This window comes from Orcinus orca, chromosome 17 (assembly GCF_937001465.1).
Source record: "Orcinus orca chromosome 17, mOrcOrc1.1, whole genome shotgun sequence".
Lineage (NCBI taxonomy): Eukaryota > Metazoa > Chordata > Mammalia > Artiodactyla > Delphinidae > Orcinus > Orcinus orca.
Window position 1 is genome coordinate 55030475 of NC_064575.1, and position 19156 is coordinate 55049630.

The following is a 19156-nucleotide window of genomic DNA, read 5'->3' on the forward strand; positions in this document are numbered from 1 at the left end:
CTAGATATCAATTACAGGAAAAGATCGGTAAAAAATTCAAACACATGGAGGCTAAACTATACACTACTTAATAACGAAGTGATCACTGAAGAAATCAAAGAGAGGAAATCAAAAAATACCTAGAAACAAATGACAATGGAGACACGACGACCCAAAACCTATGGGATCAGCAAAAGCAGTTCTAAGAGGGAAGTTTATAGCAGTACAATCCTACCTTAAGAAACAGGAAACATTTCGAATAAACAACTTAACCCTGCACCTAAAGCAATTAGAGAAAGATGAACAGAAAAACGCCAAAGTTAGCAGAAGGAAAGAAATCATAAAGATCAGATCAGAAACAAATGAGAAAGAAATGAAGGAAACGATAGCAAAGATCAATAAAACTAAAAGCTGGTTCTTTGAGAAGATAAACAAAATTGAAAAACCGTTAGCCAGACTCATCAAGAAAAATAGAGAGAAGACTCAAATCAATAAAATTAGAAACGAAAAAGGAGAAGTAACAACTGACACTGCAGAAATACAAAAGATCATGAGAGATTACTACAAGCAACTCTGTGCCAATAAAATGGACAGCCTGGAAGAAATGCACAAATTCTTAGAAATGCACAACCTGCCAAGACTGAATCAGGAAGAAATAGAAAATATGAACAGACCAATCACAAACACTGAAATTGAAGCTGTGATTAAAAATCTTCCAACAAACAAAAGCCCAGGACGACATGGCTTCACAGGCAAATTCTCTCAAACATTTAGAGAAGGGCTAATGCCTATCCTTCTCAAACTCTTCCAAAATATAGCAGAGGGAAGAACGCTCCCAAACTCATTCTACGAGGCCACCATCACCCTGATACCAAAACCAGACAAGGATGTCACAAAGAAAGAAAACTACAGGCCAATATCACTGATGAACATAGATGCAAAAATGCTCAACAAAATACTAGCAAACAGAATCCAACAGCACATTAAAAGGATCATACACCATGATCAAGTGGGGTTTATTCCAGGAATGCAAGGACTCTTCAATATAAGCAAATCAATCAATGTGATACACCATATTAACACACTGAAGGGGAAAAACCATATGATCATCTCAATAGATGCAGAGAAAGCAACCGACAAAATTCAACACCCATTTATGAGAAAAACGCTTCAAAAAGTAGGCATAGAGGGAACTCTCCTCAACATAATAAAGGCCATATATGACAAACCCACATCCAACATCGTCCTCAATGGTGAAAAACTGAAAGCATTTCCACTAAGATCAGGCACAAGACTAGGTTGCCCACTCTCACCACTCTTATTCAACATAGTTTTGGAAGTTTTAGACACAGCAATCAGAGAAGAAGACTAAGTAAAAGTAATCCAAATCGGAAAGGAAGAAAAAGCTGTCACTGTTTGCAGATGATATGATACTATACAGAGAGAATCCTAAAGATGCTACCAGAAAACTACTAGAGCTAATCAATGAATTTGGTAAAGTAGCAGGATACAAATTTAATGCACAGAAATCTCTGGCATTCCTATACACTAATGATGAAAAATCTGAAAGTGAAATCAAGAAAACACTCCCATTTACCACTGAAACAAAAAGCATAAAATATCTAGGAATAAACCTACCTAAGGAGACAAAAGACCTGTATGCAGAAAATTATAAGACACTGATAAAAGGAATTAAAGATGATACAAATAGATGGAGAGATATACCATGTGCTTGGCTTGGAAGAATCAACATTGTGAAAATGACTCTACTACCCAAAGCAATCTACCGATTCAATGCAATCCCTATCAAACTACCACTGGCATTTTTCACAGAACTAGTACAAAAAAATTCACAATTTGTATGGAAACTCAAAAGACCCAAAATAGCCAAAGCAATCTTGAGAATGAAAAACAGAGCTGGAGGAATCAGGCTTCCTGACTTCAGACTATACTACAAAGCTACAGTAATCAACACAGTATGGTACTGGCACAAAAAAGGAATATACATCAATGGAACAGGAGAGAAAGCCCAGAGATACACCCATGCACATATGGTCACCTTATCTTTGATAAAGGAGGCAGGAATGTACAGTGGTGAAAGGACAGCCTCTTCAGTAAGTGGTGCTGGGAAAACTGGAGTGGTGCATGTAAAAGTATGAGATTAGAACACTCCTGAAGACCATACACAAAGATTAGATCAAAATGCATTAAAGACCTAAATCTAAGGCCAGAAACTATCAAACTCTTAGAGAAAAACATAGGCAGAACACTCTATGACATAAATCACAGCAAGATCCTTTTTGACCCACCTCCTAGAGAAATGGAAATAAAAACAAAAATAAACAAATGGGACCTAATGAAACTTCAAAGCTTTTGCACAGCAAAGGAAACCATAAACAAGACGAAAAGACAACCCTCAGAATGGGAGAAAATATTTGCAAATGAAGCAACTGACAAAGGATTAATCTCCAAAATTTACAAGCAGCTCATGCAGCTCAATAACAAAAAAAAACAACCCAATCCAAAAATGGGCAGAAGACCTAAACAGACATTTCTCCAAAGAAGATATACAGATTGCCAACAAACACACGAAAGAATGCTCAACATCATCATTAGAGAAATGCAAATGTAAACTACAATGAGGTATCATCTCACATCAGTCAGAATGGCCATCCTCAAAAAATCTAGAAACAATAAATGCTGGAGAGGGTGTGGAGAAAAGGGAACACTCTTGCACTGCTGGTGGGAATGTGAATTGGTACAGCCACTATGGAGAACAGTATGGAGGTTCCTTAAAAACTACAAATAGAACTACCATATGACCCAGCAATCCCACTACTGGGCATATACCCAGAGAAAACCATAATTCAAAAAGAGTCATGTACCAAAATATTCATTGCAGCTCTATTTACAATAGCCAGGACATGGAAACAACCTAAGTGTCCATCATCGGATGAATGGATAAAGAAGATGTGGTACATATATACAGTGGAATATTACTCAGCCATAAAAAGAAACGACATTGAGTTATTTGTAGTGAGGTGGATGGACATAGCGTCTGTCATACAGAGTGAAGTAAGTCAGAAAGAGAAAGACAAATACCGTATGCTAACACATATATATGAAATCGAGGGGAAAAAAATGTCATGAAGAACCTAGGGATAAGACGGGAATAAAGACTTGGACCTATTAGAGAATGGACTTGCGGATATGGGGCGGGGGAAAGCTAAGCTGTGGCAAAGTGAGAGAGTGGCATGGACATATATACACTACCAAACGTAAAATAGATAGCTAGTGGGAAGCAGCCCCATAGCACAGGGAGATCAGCTCGGTGTTTTGTGACCACCTAGAGGGGTGGGATAGGGAGGGTGGGAGGGCGGGAGACGCAAGAGGGAAGAGATATGGAAATATATGTATATGTATAACTGATTCACTTTGTTATAAATCAGAAATTAACACACCATTGTAAAGCAATTATACTCCAATAAAGATGTTAAAATATATATATACAAGCAGCTCATCCAGCTCAATATCAGAAAAACAAACAACCCAATCCAAAAATGGGTGGAAGACTTAAATAGGCATTTCACCAAGGAAGACATACAGATGGCCAACAAACCCATGAAAGGATACTCAACATCACTAATCACTAGAGAAAGGCCAATCGAAACCACAATGAGGTATCACATCACACCAGTCAGAATGGCCCTCATCAAAAAAATCTACAAACAGTAAATGCTGGAGGGGTTGTGGAGAAAAGGGAACCCTCTTGCACTGTTGGTGGCAATGTAAATTGATACAACCACTATGGAGAAGAGTATGGAGGTTCCTTAAAAATCTAAAAATAGAACTATCATACGACCCAGCAATCCCACTACTGGGCATATACCCTAAGGAAACCATAATTCAAAAAGAGTCATGTACCACAATGTTCACTGCCGCACTATTTACTATAGCCAGGACATGGAAGCAACCTAAGTGCCCATCGACAGATGAATGGATAAAGAACATGTAGCACATATATACAATGGAATATTATAGCCATAAAAAGAAACAAAATTGAGTTATTTGTAGTGAGGTGGATGGACCTAGAGTCTGTCATAGAGAGCGAAGTAAGTCAGAAAGAGAAAAGCAAATACCATATGCTAACACATATATATGGAATCTTAAAAAAAAAAAAAGGTTCTGATGAACCTAGGGGCAGGACAGGAGTAAATACGCAGACATAGAGAATGGACTTGAGGACACGGGGAGGGGGAAGGGGAAGCTGGGACGAAGTGAGAGAGTGGCATGGACATAAATACACTACCAAATGTAAAATAGATAGCTAGTGGGATGCAGCTGCGTAGCACAGGGAGATCAGCTCGGTGCTTTGTGACCACCTAGAAGGGTGGGATAGGGAGGGGAGGGAGGCTTAAGAGGGAAGGGATATGGGGATATATGTATACATATAGCTGATTCACTTTGTTATATAGCAGAAACTAAAGCAACATTGTAAAGCAATTATACCCCAATAAAGATGTAAAAATTTAAAAGTGTATGTAGCTCATAGGATTAAATGGATTAATTCAAGTAAAGTTCTTAGCACAGTTCCTGGGCCAATAGACATTAGCAGGAGCCAGATCTTAGAGGCCATGATGAGGGGTTCAGATTGTATGAGAGACAGTTCTAGTGGTAGTATGGAGAAACAAGTAGAAGACAGGCAAGAAGCAGGGATACTAGCTAGAGAGCTTTCGCAAATATTCGGTCAAGAGCTGGTGATAGAGCATGGACCTGGCTAACGGAGTTAGAGGTAGTTCAAGTTTGGAGGAAACTAGAGCAGGGTTCATGGAGGGAAAATATCTAAGCTGAGCCTTGAAGGAAGATATTTCCAAGGGAACCTTGGAAAAAAGCCCAGATGACATGTCTTGAGCAGTGAATAGTCAATGTGGTAATGGAACAAGAAATGGAAGAGGAAGTTGAAAGGTTGAGACCCGAAAGATGAGTACTTTCAGAGCCTTACTTAACCTGTTTATTTGATGCATAAAAGAGCAGTGAGAGAAATTAATAGAATAGAAAGACATGGCTATGTCTTAGGAGTGACAGAGGAAGACCAATCAGACAAGAGGATCAAAGAAAAAGGGGTTATCAACCATGTAAATATTTTGGTAGGATGAAGATTAATGCCACTGATAACTTGAGGCAGATTCAAATTGTAGCGGCTGAAGACAAATTGCAAGCAAATAAGCAGGTGGGGAAAACTGCAAGTCTTCATTTCACTACAGGCTCTTTCTTGGATTTCAGCAGATAAAGGTAAAGAACTTTAGCTTGAAAAAAGTACTAGGAGTCTAGGAGGGAGTGGAAGTGGCGGAGGCTGACAAAGGGAAAACCAGAACATGACTGTAGGAGAATGCCTGAAGATTAAGATGCAGGGCAAGAGAAAAAAACAAAAAGAAAAGCTGCTGGAGCTCTGTACCAGAGAATGAACATAAGGTACAGTGTGATCCAAGGCAATGATGGAAACCATGCTTTGTGAAAAGAAGGCTATCAAGCTTCAATATGTGTTTTTGCCATGGCAATTTTAGAGACCCATGTTTTTATATAAACACCACACCACACTAAAGAAGGAATATCACAAGTGACTTCATGAATCATCAGAATGAGAATTTGCTCTTGAATGTGAACACTTTACTGAACATAAAATCCTCTAGATAAAGTTTCACTTTTGTAGCAAGGTCTCTTTGATTATAAGATCACTTATAGAAATTAAATCGTTTCACATTATTTTACCTTTTTATTTTCTAAAAATGTGTTAGGTAACATGCAGAAAATATGTGAATTTCGGGGTTACCTGAAGTCTTAAATTTGAGTAAATAGGAAATAGACTCTGGAAGTACCTATCATGAATACCTGTTATATGGCTGCCCAGTATCTATTTTTCTTCCTTCTTGGAGTAATAGCCTGAATTTCTTTTCAGTACCTACCCCGTCCCTCCATTCTCACCGTTGTGATTTAGATGGAAAATGGGCCTCACCTGCCCCAGAGAAAGGCCCTGACTCATAGAGCCAATCTGAACGTGCCATCTCTGAATGTTTTGAAACGGGCACGATTACCTAAGTTGGTCCAATCAGTGACTCTTAGACACTTTCGCTGAATATATGATATAGATTCTCTGTTTCACAAAAAGGATTCATGTAATTCTTACAGTTCCTCAAAGTCAGTTTAGGATTATGAAATGGGGGGTGGGCGGGAGGGAGGAGTTTGTCCCAAAACAGTCAACACCAGGGAAGTGACAGTTAAAAACTGAAAGAAACTAGGTTCTAAGTCACATTATGTGAGCTTCTAGTCTCACTCCTAGCAACATGTATCTCTGTAGTTTCAAAGGAAGTTAATTGGTTCGCTCTATGTAAGCCATTCTCAGTTGGGTTTTTCTATTACTTGCTGTACTTGAAAGCTTCCTAGGTGACAGAATCTGTGATCTAGACCCTAAAGCCTATGTGTCACTTTTCCATCAGCTGTCAGGATGTTGGTGAACTCGTCTATGGAAACAGATGTCATTTTTATGAAAAGTGAGCATTTTGGGACCCTTATGTATGTTGTATAGGTTCTTTAAAACGTTTAGTTTTACAGAGAAACTTTTTTTTTATAATAAAGATATTCAACTTACCATGAAAAGCATAAGAGACTTAGAAAAATAACTAAAACCTGCTAATAGTTGAAGGCCCAACTACACAAAAGTTGGATTTGAAGGTTGTCCCTTATCTATTTTCTGACAGCAAATATTGCAGGATTGTTTGTTTATATTAATGTAAGTTTCAATATGTTAATTATGAATAGAACAAGCCTAGAAAGTGATAAAACCAATTCACACTCAACTTGTCAAAAGAAATAGTAATAAGCTTCTTCCCTTAAGTGAAGCTTGTTAACCTCTTCCCCACCCAGGTTCTAAAGTAATTCATAAGTAGACAAGAGGTATGTGGAACATGATGTATTATCTTTATTACTAATAACACTCATTCTCTAATTTCAGCCTTATATCTGTGTAAAAGAGGGCTTCCTTACACTGAGCCCCATAATGATACAGACATACGCATCCAGCCACAGACAGCACTGGACCCAGACTATTTTGCCGCCTGCCCTTGTAAGACTTATGGAGAAATGGGGCCCAATGCATGCTTTCTGTGAGCAGCTTATTCCCAAAGAGAGGGGAGAAAGTGCTACTCATGCTCACTTCTTTGTCCCAAACTCAAGCAAGTCATCACACCTCTACCAATCTAGGTCCAACCAGGAGACAGAACACGGTAAATTTAACCAGAATTGTTAAGCTATAATAGAGTGAAATAAATACAATTACCCCTCTGTATCCACGGGTTCTGCACCCCGGATTCAACCAACCATAAATTGAATTGCAGTAGATTGAATCCTCGGATGCAGAATCCTCCAATGTGGAGCCCCGGGGTACTGAGGGCAGACTGTACTACTCCATTTTATATAAGAGACTTCAGCAATTGCAGGGGACTGGGGGGGCAGGGGGAGCCTTAGGACCAATTCCTTGCTTATGCTGAGGGATGATTGCGTGTTGAGAACTCTTAACAGTACCCTAGGGCAGAGGGAGAGTACCCAAGGAAAGGCAAGCTTGGAAGAGGATCCCCGTCTGGCATTCATACCTCTGATGGAATAAAATTTAAAGGCAGGACAAAAAAAATAAACACAGAATTCTGTTCGGGCCTTCTCCCTCCCTAATGCCCAGTGTGCATCTGCATTACACATTAAGCAGAGCTCCTGAAATCTTCACGATCTAAAACAGAGAGAGATGATAAATATTTTAGCTACTCAAAACTTGAAAGCGATACTCGTTATATATCTTCTCGCTGTAGATCAGAGAAAGAGCGAAGGCGGAACAGGTCTCGTTTTAGATCTGACAGAGATTCTAGAACTAGTTCATCTTATTCTCGGTCATAACGGTCCCATTATGATGACTCTCATGATGATGGTCGTTACATTGGAGTTCTCCTTATCGAGAGAGGGCACGCTAGTCTCGGCCATATACAGATAACAGGGCAACACAAAGTTCTGACTCGGACGGTTAGTGTAAGAAGACATACTCAAGGCGCACCTTTCTCCTCCTACCTCTTACAGAGACCTAAGGACGCCATCCTCCTATTCTAAATCTGATGGAGACTGTAAAACTGAGTCCTCTTACTTAGAGATGGAAAAAAGAGGAAAGGATTCTTCAAAATTAGAAGGAGAATCCAAAAGGACTTCAGAAAATGAAGCAATGAAAAGATGTTATTCTCCCACTAATGACCAGGGATTCCGACGCGGGTCATCATATTCCAAGCACGGTCAGAGTGCTTCCCGTTATAAATCTGCCCCTTCAAAACCTGCACCCAAGTCTGATAAATTTAAAAATTCTTTCTGTTGTACAGAATTGAATGAGGAAGTCAAACAGTCTCATTCTTTTAGTTTACAGACTCCTTGTTCAAAAGGTAGTGAATTAAGAGTGATTAGTGAAGTTCCTGAAAGAGAGAAGATTGGGTCTCCATCTCCATCAAATCGATTAAATGATTCACCTACTTTTAAAAAGCTAGATGAATCACCTGTTTTTAAGTCTGAATTTATAGGACATGATAGCCACGATAGTATTAAGGAATTAGACTCTTTATGTAAAGTGAAGAATGATCAATTAAGAAGTTATTGTCCCACCGAATTTAATATAAACAGATCTCCTGGGGCAGAATCTGATTTGGCAACATTTTGCTCTTCTAAACGTGACACCGTTTTGATGTCTTCTGATGATAGTGTGACTGGATCAGAGGTATCCCCTTTGGTCAAAACGCGCATGCTTTCATCAAATGGATTTCAAAACATTAATAGATGTAAAGAAAAAGACATGGATGATACTCGCATGCAGCATAGTAAGTCAGAAAGCCCATTTAGAGAAACAGAACCTCCAGTGTCGCCACACCAGGATCAACTCATATCTTTGCCAGTTATGACTATAGATTATTCCAAAACAATAGTTAAAGAACCAGTTGATGTGAGAGTTTCTTGCTGTAAAACCAAAGATTCAGATATATACTGTATTTCAAACGACAACCGCCCTTCTTTGTGTCATTCCGGAGCTGAAAATACTGAGCCTTTAGTAACGAAGATTTCTTCAAATAGCTTTATGAATGTGCATTTGAAATCAAAAACAGTTATATGTGATAATGGAAGTCTGACAGATCAGCACTCAAAATTTGCATGTGGAGAATATAAGCAGAGTGTTGGTAGTACTAGTTCAGCTTCTGTTAATCATTTTGTTGATTTATTTCCACCTACAGGGAGCTCATGTATTGCTTCATCTCTTCAGAGCCTTCCAGCAGGGACAAACGTAGACAGTTTAACTCTCTTGCAATGTGGAGAGAATACATCTCCAGTTTTGGATGCTGTGCTGAAGAGTAAAAGCTCAGAGTTTTTAAAGCATGCAGAGAAAGAAATAATAGAAGTAGCTGGTGGCCTTCCTGATTCAGGAAGAGGATTTGCTTCCTGGGGAAACAGGCATAATAATGGACTATCTGGGAAATGTGTGCAAGAGGCTCAAGAAGAAGGGAACTCCATACTGCCTGATAGAAGAGGAAGACCAGAAATCTCTTTAGGTGAAGAAGGTGGAAGAGGACATACACATACTTCTGATGACTCAGAAGTTGTATTTTCTTCTTGTGGTTTGAATTTAATCATGGAGGACAGTGACGGTGTAACATATACCTTAAAATGTGACAGTAGTGGTCATGCCTCAGAGATTGTATCCACTGTCCATGAAGATTATTCTGGTTCTTCCAAAAGTTCAAGTGATGAAAGTGATTCAGAAGATACAGATTCTGATGATAGCAGTATTCCAAGAAACCGTCTTCAGTCTGTTGTGGTTGTGCCAAAGAATTCTACTTTGCCCATGGAAGAAACAAGTCCTTCTTCTTCTCGGAGCAGTCAAAGTTACAGACACTGTTCTGACCACTGGGAAGATGAGCGATTGGAGCCAAGGAGGCATTCATATGAGGAAAAATTTGAGAGTATAGCAAGTAAAGCCTGTCCTCAAACTGAGAAGTTCTTTCACAAAGCAACAGAGAAGAATTCAGAAATCTCTCTTACACAGCCCATCCAAAAACAGATAGATAATCACCTGTCTGAAACTGCTCATCCTCAGAGAGATGGGGTTGATAGTACAAGTCATACAGACATAAAATCTGACCCTCTAGGTCATCCAAATTCTGAGGAAGCAGCGAAAGCCAAAATAACTTCTAGGCAGCAAGAAGAGCTGCCAGTTTATTCTTCTGATGATTCTGAAGATGTCTCAAGTAAGTCTCGGCAACAGACCACTTTCCCTAACAGGCCAGATAGTAGACTGGGAAAAACAGAGTCAAATTTTTCTTCTTGTGAGATCTCCCGAGTGGATGGTTTCCGTTCATCATCGGAAGAGCTCAGAAATCTAGGGTGGGACTTCTCTCAACAAGAAAAGCCTACTACCACATATGAGCAACCTGACAGCAGCTATGGAGACTGTGGTGGACACAAGTATCAGCAAAGTGCAGAACAGTATAGTGGGACACGTAATTCCTGGCAAGGCAATGGCTACTGGGATCCAAGATCAGCAGGTAGACCGCCTGGAACTGGGGTTGTGTATGATCGAATTCAAGGGCAGGTACGAGATTCCTTAACAGATGACCGTGAAGAGGAGGAGAATTGGGATCAACGTGGAGGATCTCACTTTTCAGGCCAGTCCAATAAATTTTTTCTGTCCCTTCAGAAGGACAAGGGGTCAGTGCAAGCACCTGAAATAAGCAGCAATTCCATTAAGGACTCTTTAGCTGTGAATGAGAAGAAAGATCTTTCGAAAAACTTAGAACAAAATGATAGGAAAGATAGAGGGCCTCTTTAAAAAAGGAGACAGGAATTGGAGAGTGATTCTGAAAGTGATGGTGAGCTTCAGGACAGAAAGAAAGTTAGAGGGGAGGTAGAGCAGGGAGAGACAGCAGTGCCTCTAGGCTCGGCATTGGGTGGTCCTTCGTGTGTCATGGAGGACTTCAGGGACCCAGAGCGGTGGAAGGAATGTGCCAAACAAGGGAAGATGCCTTCTTACTTTGATCTGATTGAAGAAAATATTTATTTAACAGAAAGAAAGAAGAATAAATCCCATCGGGATTTTAAGCGAATGCAGTGTGAGTGTACACCTCTTTCTAAAGATGAAAGAGCTCAAGGTGAAATAGCATGTGGGGAAGATTGTCTTAATCGTCTCCTCATGATTGAATGTTCGTCTCGTTCTCCAAATGGGGATTCTTGTTCCAATAGACGGTTTCAAAGAAAACAGCATGCAGATGTGGAAGTCATACTCACAGAAAAGAAAGGCTGGGGCTTGAGAGCTGCTAAAGACCTTCCTTCGAACACCTTTGTCCTGGAATATTGTGGAGAGGTGCTTGATCATAAAGAGTTTAAGGCCCGGGTAAAGGAGTATGCACGAAACAGAAACATCCACTACTATTTCATGGCCCTGAAGAATGATGAGATAATAGATGCCACTCAGAAAGGAAAGTGCTCCCGGTTCATGACTCACAGCTGTGAACCAAACTGTGAGGCTCAAAAATGGACTGTGAACGGACAACTGAGAGTTGGGATTTTTACCACCAAACTGGTTCCTTCAGGCTCAGAGTTAACATTTGACTATCAGTTCCAAAGATATGGCAAGGAAGCACAGAGATGTTTCTGTGGGTCAGCTAATTGCCGGGGTTACCTGGGAGGAGAGAACAGAGTCAGCCTCAGAGCAGCAGGAGGGAAAATGAAGAAAGAACGATCTCGGAAGAAGGATTCGGTGGATGGAGAGCTAGAAGCTCTGATGGAGAATGGTGAGGGTCTCTCTGATAAAAACCAGGTGCTCAGCTTATCCTGGCTAACGGTTAGAATTGAAACTTTGGAACAGAAACTTACCTGTCTCAAGCTCATACAGAACACACATTCACAGTCTTGCCTGAAGTCCTTTCTGGAATATCATGGGCTGCCTTTGTTGTGGATCTGGATGGCAGAGCTACGTGATGGCCGGGAAAGTAACCAGAAGCTTCAGGAAGAGATTATAAAGACTTTGGAACATCTACCCATTCCTACCAAATATATGTTGGAGGAAAGCAAAGTACTTCCTATTATTCAACGTTGGTCTCAAACCAAGACTGCTGTCCCTCAGCTGAGCAAAGGAGATGGGTATTCTAGCGAGAATACATCACGTGCTCACACACCACTCAACACACCTGATCCTTCCACCAAGCTGAGCACAGAAGCTGACACAGACACCCCCAAGAAGCTAAAGTTTCGCGGACTTAAAATTATAAGTGAAAATGGCATGGACAGTGCGATCTCTGATGCTACCAGCGAGCTAGAAGGCAAGGATGGCAAAGAGGACCTTGACCAGTTAGAAAACGTCCCTACAGAAGAAGAGGAACAACAGCTACTCACACAACAGCTGCCTGAATCTAAAGTTGATAGTGACATTGCTGTGGAGGCCATTAAGCTACACACATCTGAACCAGAGGCTGACACTGAAATAGAGCCTAAAGAGAGCAATGGCACAAAACCAGACGAACCTATTGCTGAGGAAACACCATCCCAAGATGAAGAGGAGGGTGTGTCTGATGTGGAGAGTGAGAGGAGCCAGGAACAGCCACATAAAACAGTAGATATAAGTGATTTGGCCACCAAGCTCCTGGACAGTTGGAAAGACCTAAAGGAGGTATATCGAATTCCAAAGAAAAGGCAAACTGAAAAGGAGAGCACAATAACCGAACGAGGAAGGGATGCTGTTGGCTTCAGAGATCAAACAGTTGCCCCAAAGACTCCTAACAGGTCAAGAGAGAGAGACCCAGACAAACAAACTCAAAATAAAGAGAAAAGGAAACGAAGGGGCTCCCTCTCACCACCACCTTCTGCCTATGAGCGGGGAACAAAAAGGCCAGGTGGCAGATATGATACACCAACTTCTAAAAAGAAAGTACGAATTCAAGATCGCAATCAACTTGCTACAGAGGAGCGTCGAAAGTTGTTTGAGCAGGAGGTAGCTCAGCGGGAGGCTCAAAAACAACAGCAGCAGATGCAGAACCTGGGCATGGCATCTCCACTGCCCTGTGGCTCTCTTGGCTACCATGCCCCTCATCACCCCTTTGCTGGCTACCCACCAGGTTACCCCATGCAGGCCTATGTGGATCCCAGCAATCTTAATACTGGAAGGGTGCTCCTCCCCACACCCAGCATGGATCCTGTGTGTTCTCTTTCTCCTTATGATTATTCTCAGCCCTTGGTGGGACATTCTACAGAACCCCTTGCTGCCCCTCCACCTGTGCCCATGGTGCCACATGTGGCAGCCCCTGTGGAAGTTTCCAGTTCACAGTATGTGGCCCAAAGTGATGGTGTGGTACACCAAGACTCCAGGGTCACCGTCCTGCCACTGCCAGCCCCAGGCCCAGGCCAGGGACAGAATTATGGTGTTTGGGATTCAAACCAACCGTCCGTGAGTGTACAGCAGCAGTACTCTCCTGCACAGTCTCAAGCAACCTTATATCATCAAGGACAGGCTGCTCCAACTGTCTATGGTGTGACGTCACCCTATTCACAGACAACTCCACCAACTGTACAGAGTTATGCCAGCCAAGTCTTCAGTACATCCAGGGACAACAGATTCTCACAGCTCACCCACAAGGAGTGGTGGTACAGCCAGCCACAGCCGTGACTACAATAGTTGCACCAGGGCAGCCTCAGCCCTTCCAGCCACCTGAAATGGTTGTGACAAATAACCTCTTGGACTTACCACCCCCATCTCCTCCCAAACCAAAAACCATTGTCTTACCTCCCAACTGGAAGACAGCCCGAGACCCAGAAGGGAAGATTTACTACTCCCACGTGATCACAAGGCAGACTCAGTGGCATCCTCCTACTTGGGAAAGCCCAGGAGAGGATGCCAGCCTTGAACATGAAGCTGAGATGGACCTGGGAACCCCAACATATGATGAAAATCCCATGAAGACCTCAAAAAAGCCTAAGACAGCAGAAGCAGATGCCTCCAGTGAGTTGGTTAAGAAAAGCAAACAAGTATTCAGAAAAGAGATGTCCCAGTTCATCGTCCAGTGCCTGAACCCTTACTGGAAACCTGACTGCAAAGTGGGAAGAATTACAACTGAAGATTTCAAACACCTAGCTCGCAAGCTGACTCACGGCGTTACGAATAAGGAGCTGAAGTACTGTAAGAACCCCGAGGACCTGGAATGCAATGAGAATGTGAGAAACAAAACCAAGGAGTACATTAAGAAGTACATGCAGAAGTTTGGGGCTGTTTACAAACCCAAACGGGACACTGAATTAGAGTGACCTTCAGGGCCAGGGTGGGAGGACGGGCAAGCTGGTAGGAGAGACTCTGGGGAGAAGAAATCCCGTGGGCCCTCTCTCCCCACCCCACTGTCAGGGCTGTGCTACTGATGACACATCACCCTGGGGAATTCAAACCTGCAGAATGAGCTCACAAAAATGAGCTCCATCTACAACAAGCGGTCCCTGGTTGTGAGCTGTTGGTAGAGGCCATCTGAGGCAAGGGTTTAGGCCCTTGAGACCTTCCCTTCTGAGACCCCGGCCAGGCCTGACCCCACTCTCAAGGCTGGGCCTCCTCCTTGGCGGTGCTGTCAGCGCACAGACTCATGCGCATCCCCACCCACGACCCCTTACCCTGACGATCTGTATTATATTTTAATGTCTATGTGAATATATTGAAAATAATTTGTCTTTCCTGGTTTTTGGCTTTTGTTTTGCTTTTAAGCCTCTGTGTGCTAGGATCACAGAAGACTTTGTAAGGATGGTTTAAGTTCTCCTGCAAGGTTTAAGATGTTATCATGTAAATATTCCAGAGCAGGCTGCCTTGTGGTTTCGGCCAGCCTTGTGCTATGTTGATAAGATTGATTTACTGCTTAAAATCACTTTACTTGGGGTTCCCTGGTGGTGCAGTGGTTGAGAGTCCACCTGCCAGTGCAGGGGATGTGGGTTCGTGCCCCGGTCCGGGAAGATCCCACATGCCACGGAGCGGCTGGGCCCGTGAGCCATGGCCGCTGAGCCTGCGAATCCAGAGCCTGTGCTCCACAACGGGAGAGGCCACAACAGTGAGAGGCCCGCGTACCACAAAAAAAAAAAAAAAAAATCACTTTACTTTACCCAATTTTTACTGTATCCAATTTTTACTGAACTTTTTATGTAAAAAATAGAATCAATTAAAGAAAAAAAAGGATAAGTCTATGCCTTCAACTTCTAACAGGTGGAAGAGTTCTCAGTGCTTTCTGAGAATCTGCTTCCCAGGTTCTAATACTCAGTTTGGCTCCAATGGAATTCCCTTTTTCTTAACTTGATAGTTAATTGAATTTTGGAGAAGGTGTGGTTGCAGACAACCACTGGCTGGTGAGAAAGTTTGCTGGGTTGCCTGTGCCAGAACTGGTTTAGGGTCATCTGATAAACAGGAAACAATCACCTAGGACACAGGCAAGCCAAGGCATGTAAGCAGGTTGCTGAGGAAGCTGGGAGGTTTCTGCAGGTGCCAAGCCAGAGTGGACATTGCCCACCTTGGAAAGGTCTCAGGAAGAGCCCTGCAGGGGGCAGGAAAGTCAGGCCTGGTCATGCTTGGGAGTGTGCATGGTGAGGGCTGTCGGCTGCTACAGCATGAAGCCAGAAGCACGCGGTGTGCCTCTTAAGACCGCAGCAAGGTGATCACCAAGGCTCCTGGGCTGGAGCTACAAGGTAGTCAAAGGACTGAGCACTCTGGGTGTGCAATTGGAGAATGAATTTGGAGCTGGGAAGCAATAAGTTCATAAGCAGCTCAGTCGACCCCTTTGACTTCTCAGCTTTCATATGCACCATTCTACACACATTTCAACGCCTGCCCAGCAAAGAAACTACATTTTAGCAAGAAACAGCTAACCCTCTGATAAGTGAAGTTCTTGCCCTTCCCCCTGGTAAAACACAAACCCCAACGGTCACTGAATCCATTGCTGCCTGTATTAATTAGGCCTCAATTTCAGTCTTAGGTCCCACTAAAGACTACACTGTAAAGTTGACCTCCACCTAGTGTTATATAAAATTAAAATGGGAAGGAGAAGTTAGAATACACACATACATATAGCAGAAAATATGCAAAGCTACCAGCCCTGGTTTCTGTAGTTATTCACGAGATCAGAGTTGACGTCTATAGCTTCCACCTTCACCCACTTATTCCCTGTTTTCCTTGCCCACAGCCAGAACCCACAGCTCCATCCAGATTCTTTATTGGTAGAATGATTCAATCCTTTCCTTCTGAATGGTCTGAATCCTCAATTGTCCTGCCTTTTTCCAGTTCCTGTAGCTTTCCATTGATCTTTACTGTTGGCATGGAAGTATTGAAGGGAACCTCAGAAAATCTCCTGGGTTCCAGTAAAAATCCTCCTTGCTTCCATTATAAAGGCAACCAATTTCCTGTGGTAACTGAGATCATAACACCAGTAGATTAACCTTTTTCACCTGTTGGTTCAGTGGTATAAGGAGTGTAACATGGCCAGGGGGCAGTCTGTGGTAGGCAGAATTCTAAGATGGATCCCACAATTCCTGCTCCCTGGGGTAAACACCAGTGTAATTTCCTTTGAGCATTGTAGGGACCTGTAAATACAATTGGATATCACCTTCATGATTATACAACAATATGGCAAAAGGAATTTTGCAGATGAAATTAGGGTCCCTAAACAGCTGACTATAATTCAAACGGAGATTATCCTGGGTAGGTCCAACCTATCTAATCAGGCAAGCCTTTTAAAAGCAAAAGTTCTATTCTCCAGGATAGATCACATGCTAGGCCACAAGACAAGTCGCAGTAAATTGAAGATCAAAATCATATGTTGGGCTGCACCCCACAGGCCTGCAAGGCTTGTAGTTGCCAGCCTCAAGACTGAAGAAAGAGCCTAGAGACAGCAACAGAGACATCAGTGACTTATTGGACAAGGGATCTTACACACCTGAAGCAAGGTCCTGGAGCAACACCTCAGGGTTTGTGGCAGACAGCAAGCAGGACATGGCAGCAGTCTTTGCTACCCGGGGGAGGAGGAGGCTACCATTTATAGGGGGAATTAGCGGTCAGGTTGGCTCATAAATCACCAGAGAGACCAGCAGCTGGGGCAGGAAGCAAGCACATAGGCAGTTACTAATTAAGCCCTATAGTTAAGAAGACTGGATAGTCATGTGAGTGAAGCAGGTACTGGCTGAACAGGGGATATACAGAGCAAGAGGACAGTCATCTTGAATGGGGTGGTCAAACACTCCACCCTCACATACCCTGTACGACCTCTATAATCTTGGCCCATACTTCTTCTGCTATATCCCCGAGGACAGGTAGGTAGAAGTACAACTGCAACCAAACACCACAAATGCAATACAGACAGTCCAACAGGTGGGCTTTGGAACCAGGAGCTTATCAAGTCAATTTTTCATGGACTCTCAGAGGTTGACAATGGCATTTCGCTGTAGAGCCACCAATCAAACTCATTTCTCAGTGAGGCCACCATTGTCACCCAGTCCACAAACAGATTCCCTTCACTCAGAGTAGGGCAAGCTGCAAGATGTCTAACAGGCACAATATAGGGAAGATCATGACCATTAAGCAAAATACAAGCAGTAACATCATTCTGAGATAATGCTACCCCTGTCTACGTGTTTTGTCCTGGCCTGCAATACCATACCACCTGCCCACCCTCAGTCTCCACAGCCAGTGCCGAACACTGGAGAGGTGGTGTAACAGTACACAGGGTTAGTATAATGGTGCCTTTCTACAGTAGAGGTCTGGATTAATTACCTTAGTAATCTGAGGTGGGACAGGTGAAATCTGTAAATCCCTTTCTGATCCTATTCCCCAATGGGACAGCAAACCCAAACCACTGAGGACTTACCTGCCAGTCCTCAGGGCTATTTATAATATGTTCCCCTGGGGATAGATCCTGTGAAGGGCAAAAATGAGTTGCTGTCCTGACCTGTAGTTGGCAACAGTCCTTCGGTGGTCAACAGTTGAACTCGAACAGTGTTGACTAGTTACCTCTGGGTTAACATGGCGTCGGCACTGGGATAACTGCTCCTGGGATGTGTCCACGTGTTAAGAGTGAGTTTCCCACCTCAACTGTTGTTTAAGTAGTCTCTTCATAGCCCGGCAGCAGTGGGGTTGTAAGGCAGGTGGAAATGCCCCTGTATGTCCTTTGTATCGGCCCATTCCTGAACTTCATGGCCAATAAAGTAGATTCCTTGGTCACTATCGATGTCCACAGGGATCCTATATGTTTCATACAAATGAATAGTGGTTGTTTGCATGCTCAAAGAATCGGGTAGGTTTTTTGTAATGTCTTCCACCTGTTGTAATGTATCCTAGACTGCATATAGCTGTTGTTCCGTCACACTCTGTCATTGCTCTGCCCCCTTCCGTAGTTGGGACCAGAAGCCCAAGGGCACTCTTATTATGTTGCTGTTGCCACAGACCTCAACCAAACACTCCCAGGTAACGGGCCATGTTAATTCACAAGTCTGTCTCTGAATTCATATCCCTAAAGCCTGTGTCTCTAATTGTTTAGGGGTGGTAGGTCAGGGGTATGCTTGTATTTTGTAGATAATCCAGGTCCTTGAGTTTTGTCTCTATTCACCAGCCACCCCCGTGCAGTCAGATGAATGAGGAGCACTGGGCTGCTACTTTTAAACTGGGAAAAGACTGAGGTTAACAGGATATCATCAACATAATGGAAGAAAAAGACATCTCTCATGGTACACAGCTACCACAAGGCCCCACATGCTAGTAGACGGCCTCCTCCCGATCACCTCCACAACTTTGTTTCCCGTCCTTATGTCCTGACATCTCAGCTCCCAGGAGTTTTCTCACCCAGAAACAGCAACAGAGACATCAGGGATTTATTGGACAAGAGAAACTTACACATGAAGCAAGGTTCTGGAGCAACACCTCACTGTGCGTGGCAGACAGCAGGCAGGACATGGCAGCAGTCTCCACCACTCCGGGGAGAAGGCGGCTACCATTTATAGGGTGAATTGATGCCAGATTAGCTCATCAATTACCAGGGAAACCAGCAGCTGCGGCAGGGGGCAAGGAGGTAGGCAGTTACTAATTAAGCCCGATAATTAAGAGGATTAG

General features: G+C 42.9%; 1 protein-coding gene and 1 long non-coding RNA gene across 2 annotated transcripts in view; one reads left to right on the forward strand and one right to left on the reverse strand.

Annotated features, from left to right (window-relative positions):
* Nucleotides 1-18737, reverse strand: part of LOC117203479 (uncharacterized) — a 38834-nt gene extending 20097 nt beyond the window's left edge. Inside the window, exon 1 of the long non-coding RNA XR_007472645.1 lies at nucleotides 18000-18737. This is a non-coding gene — a long non-coding RNA (uncharacterized LOC117203479). The remainder of the gene's footprint in view (nucleotides 1-17999) is intronic.
* On the forward strand, nucleotides 8153-14803 carry LOC125961717 (histone-lysine N-methyltransferase SETD2-like). The gene is given in 2 exon segments (XM_049700519.1): nucleotides 8153-13616; nucleotides 13619-14803. Coding segments are annotated over 2 exon segments (6171 nt in total). The 5' UTR covers nucleotides 8153-8167; the 3' UTR covers nucleotides 14341-14803.
* Nucleotides 18738-19156: the final 419 nt, after the last annotated feature.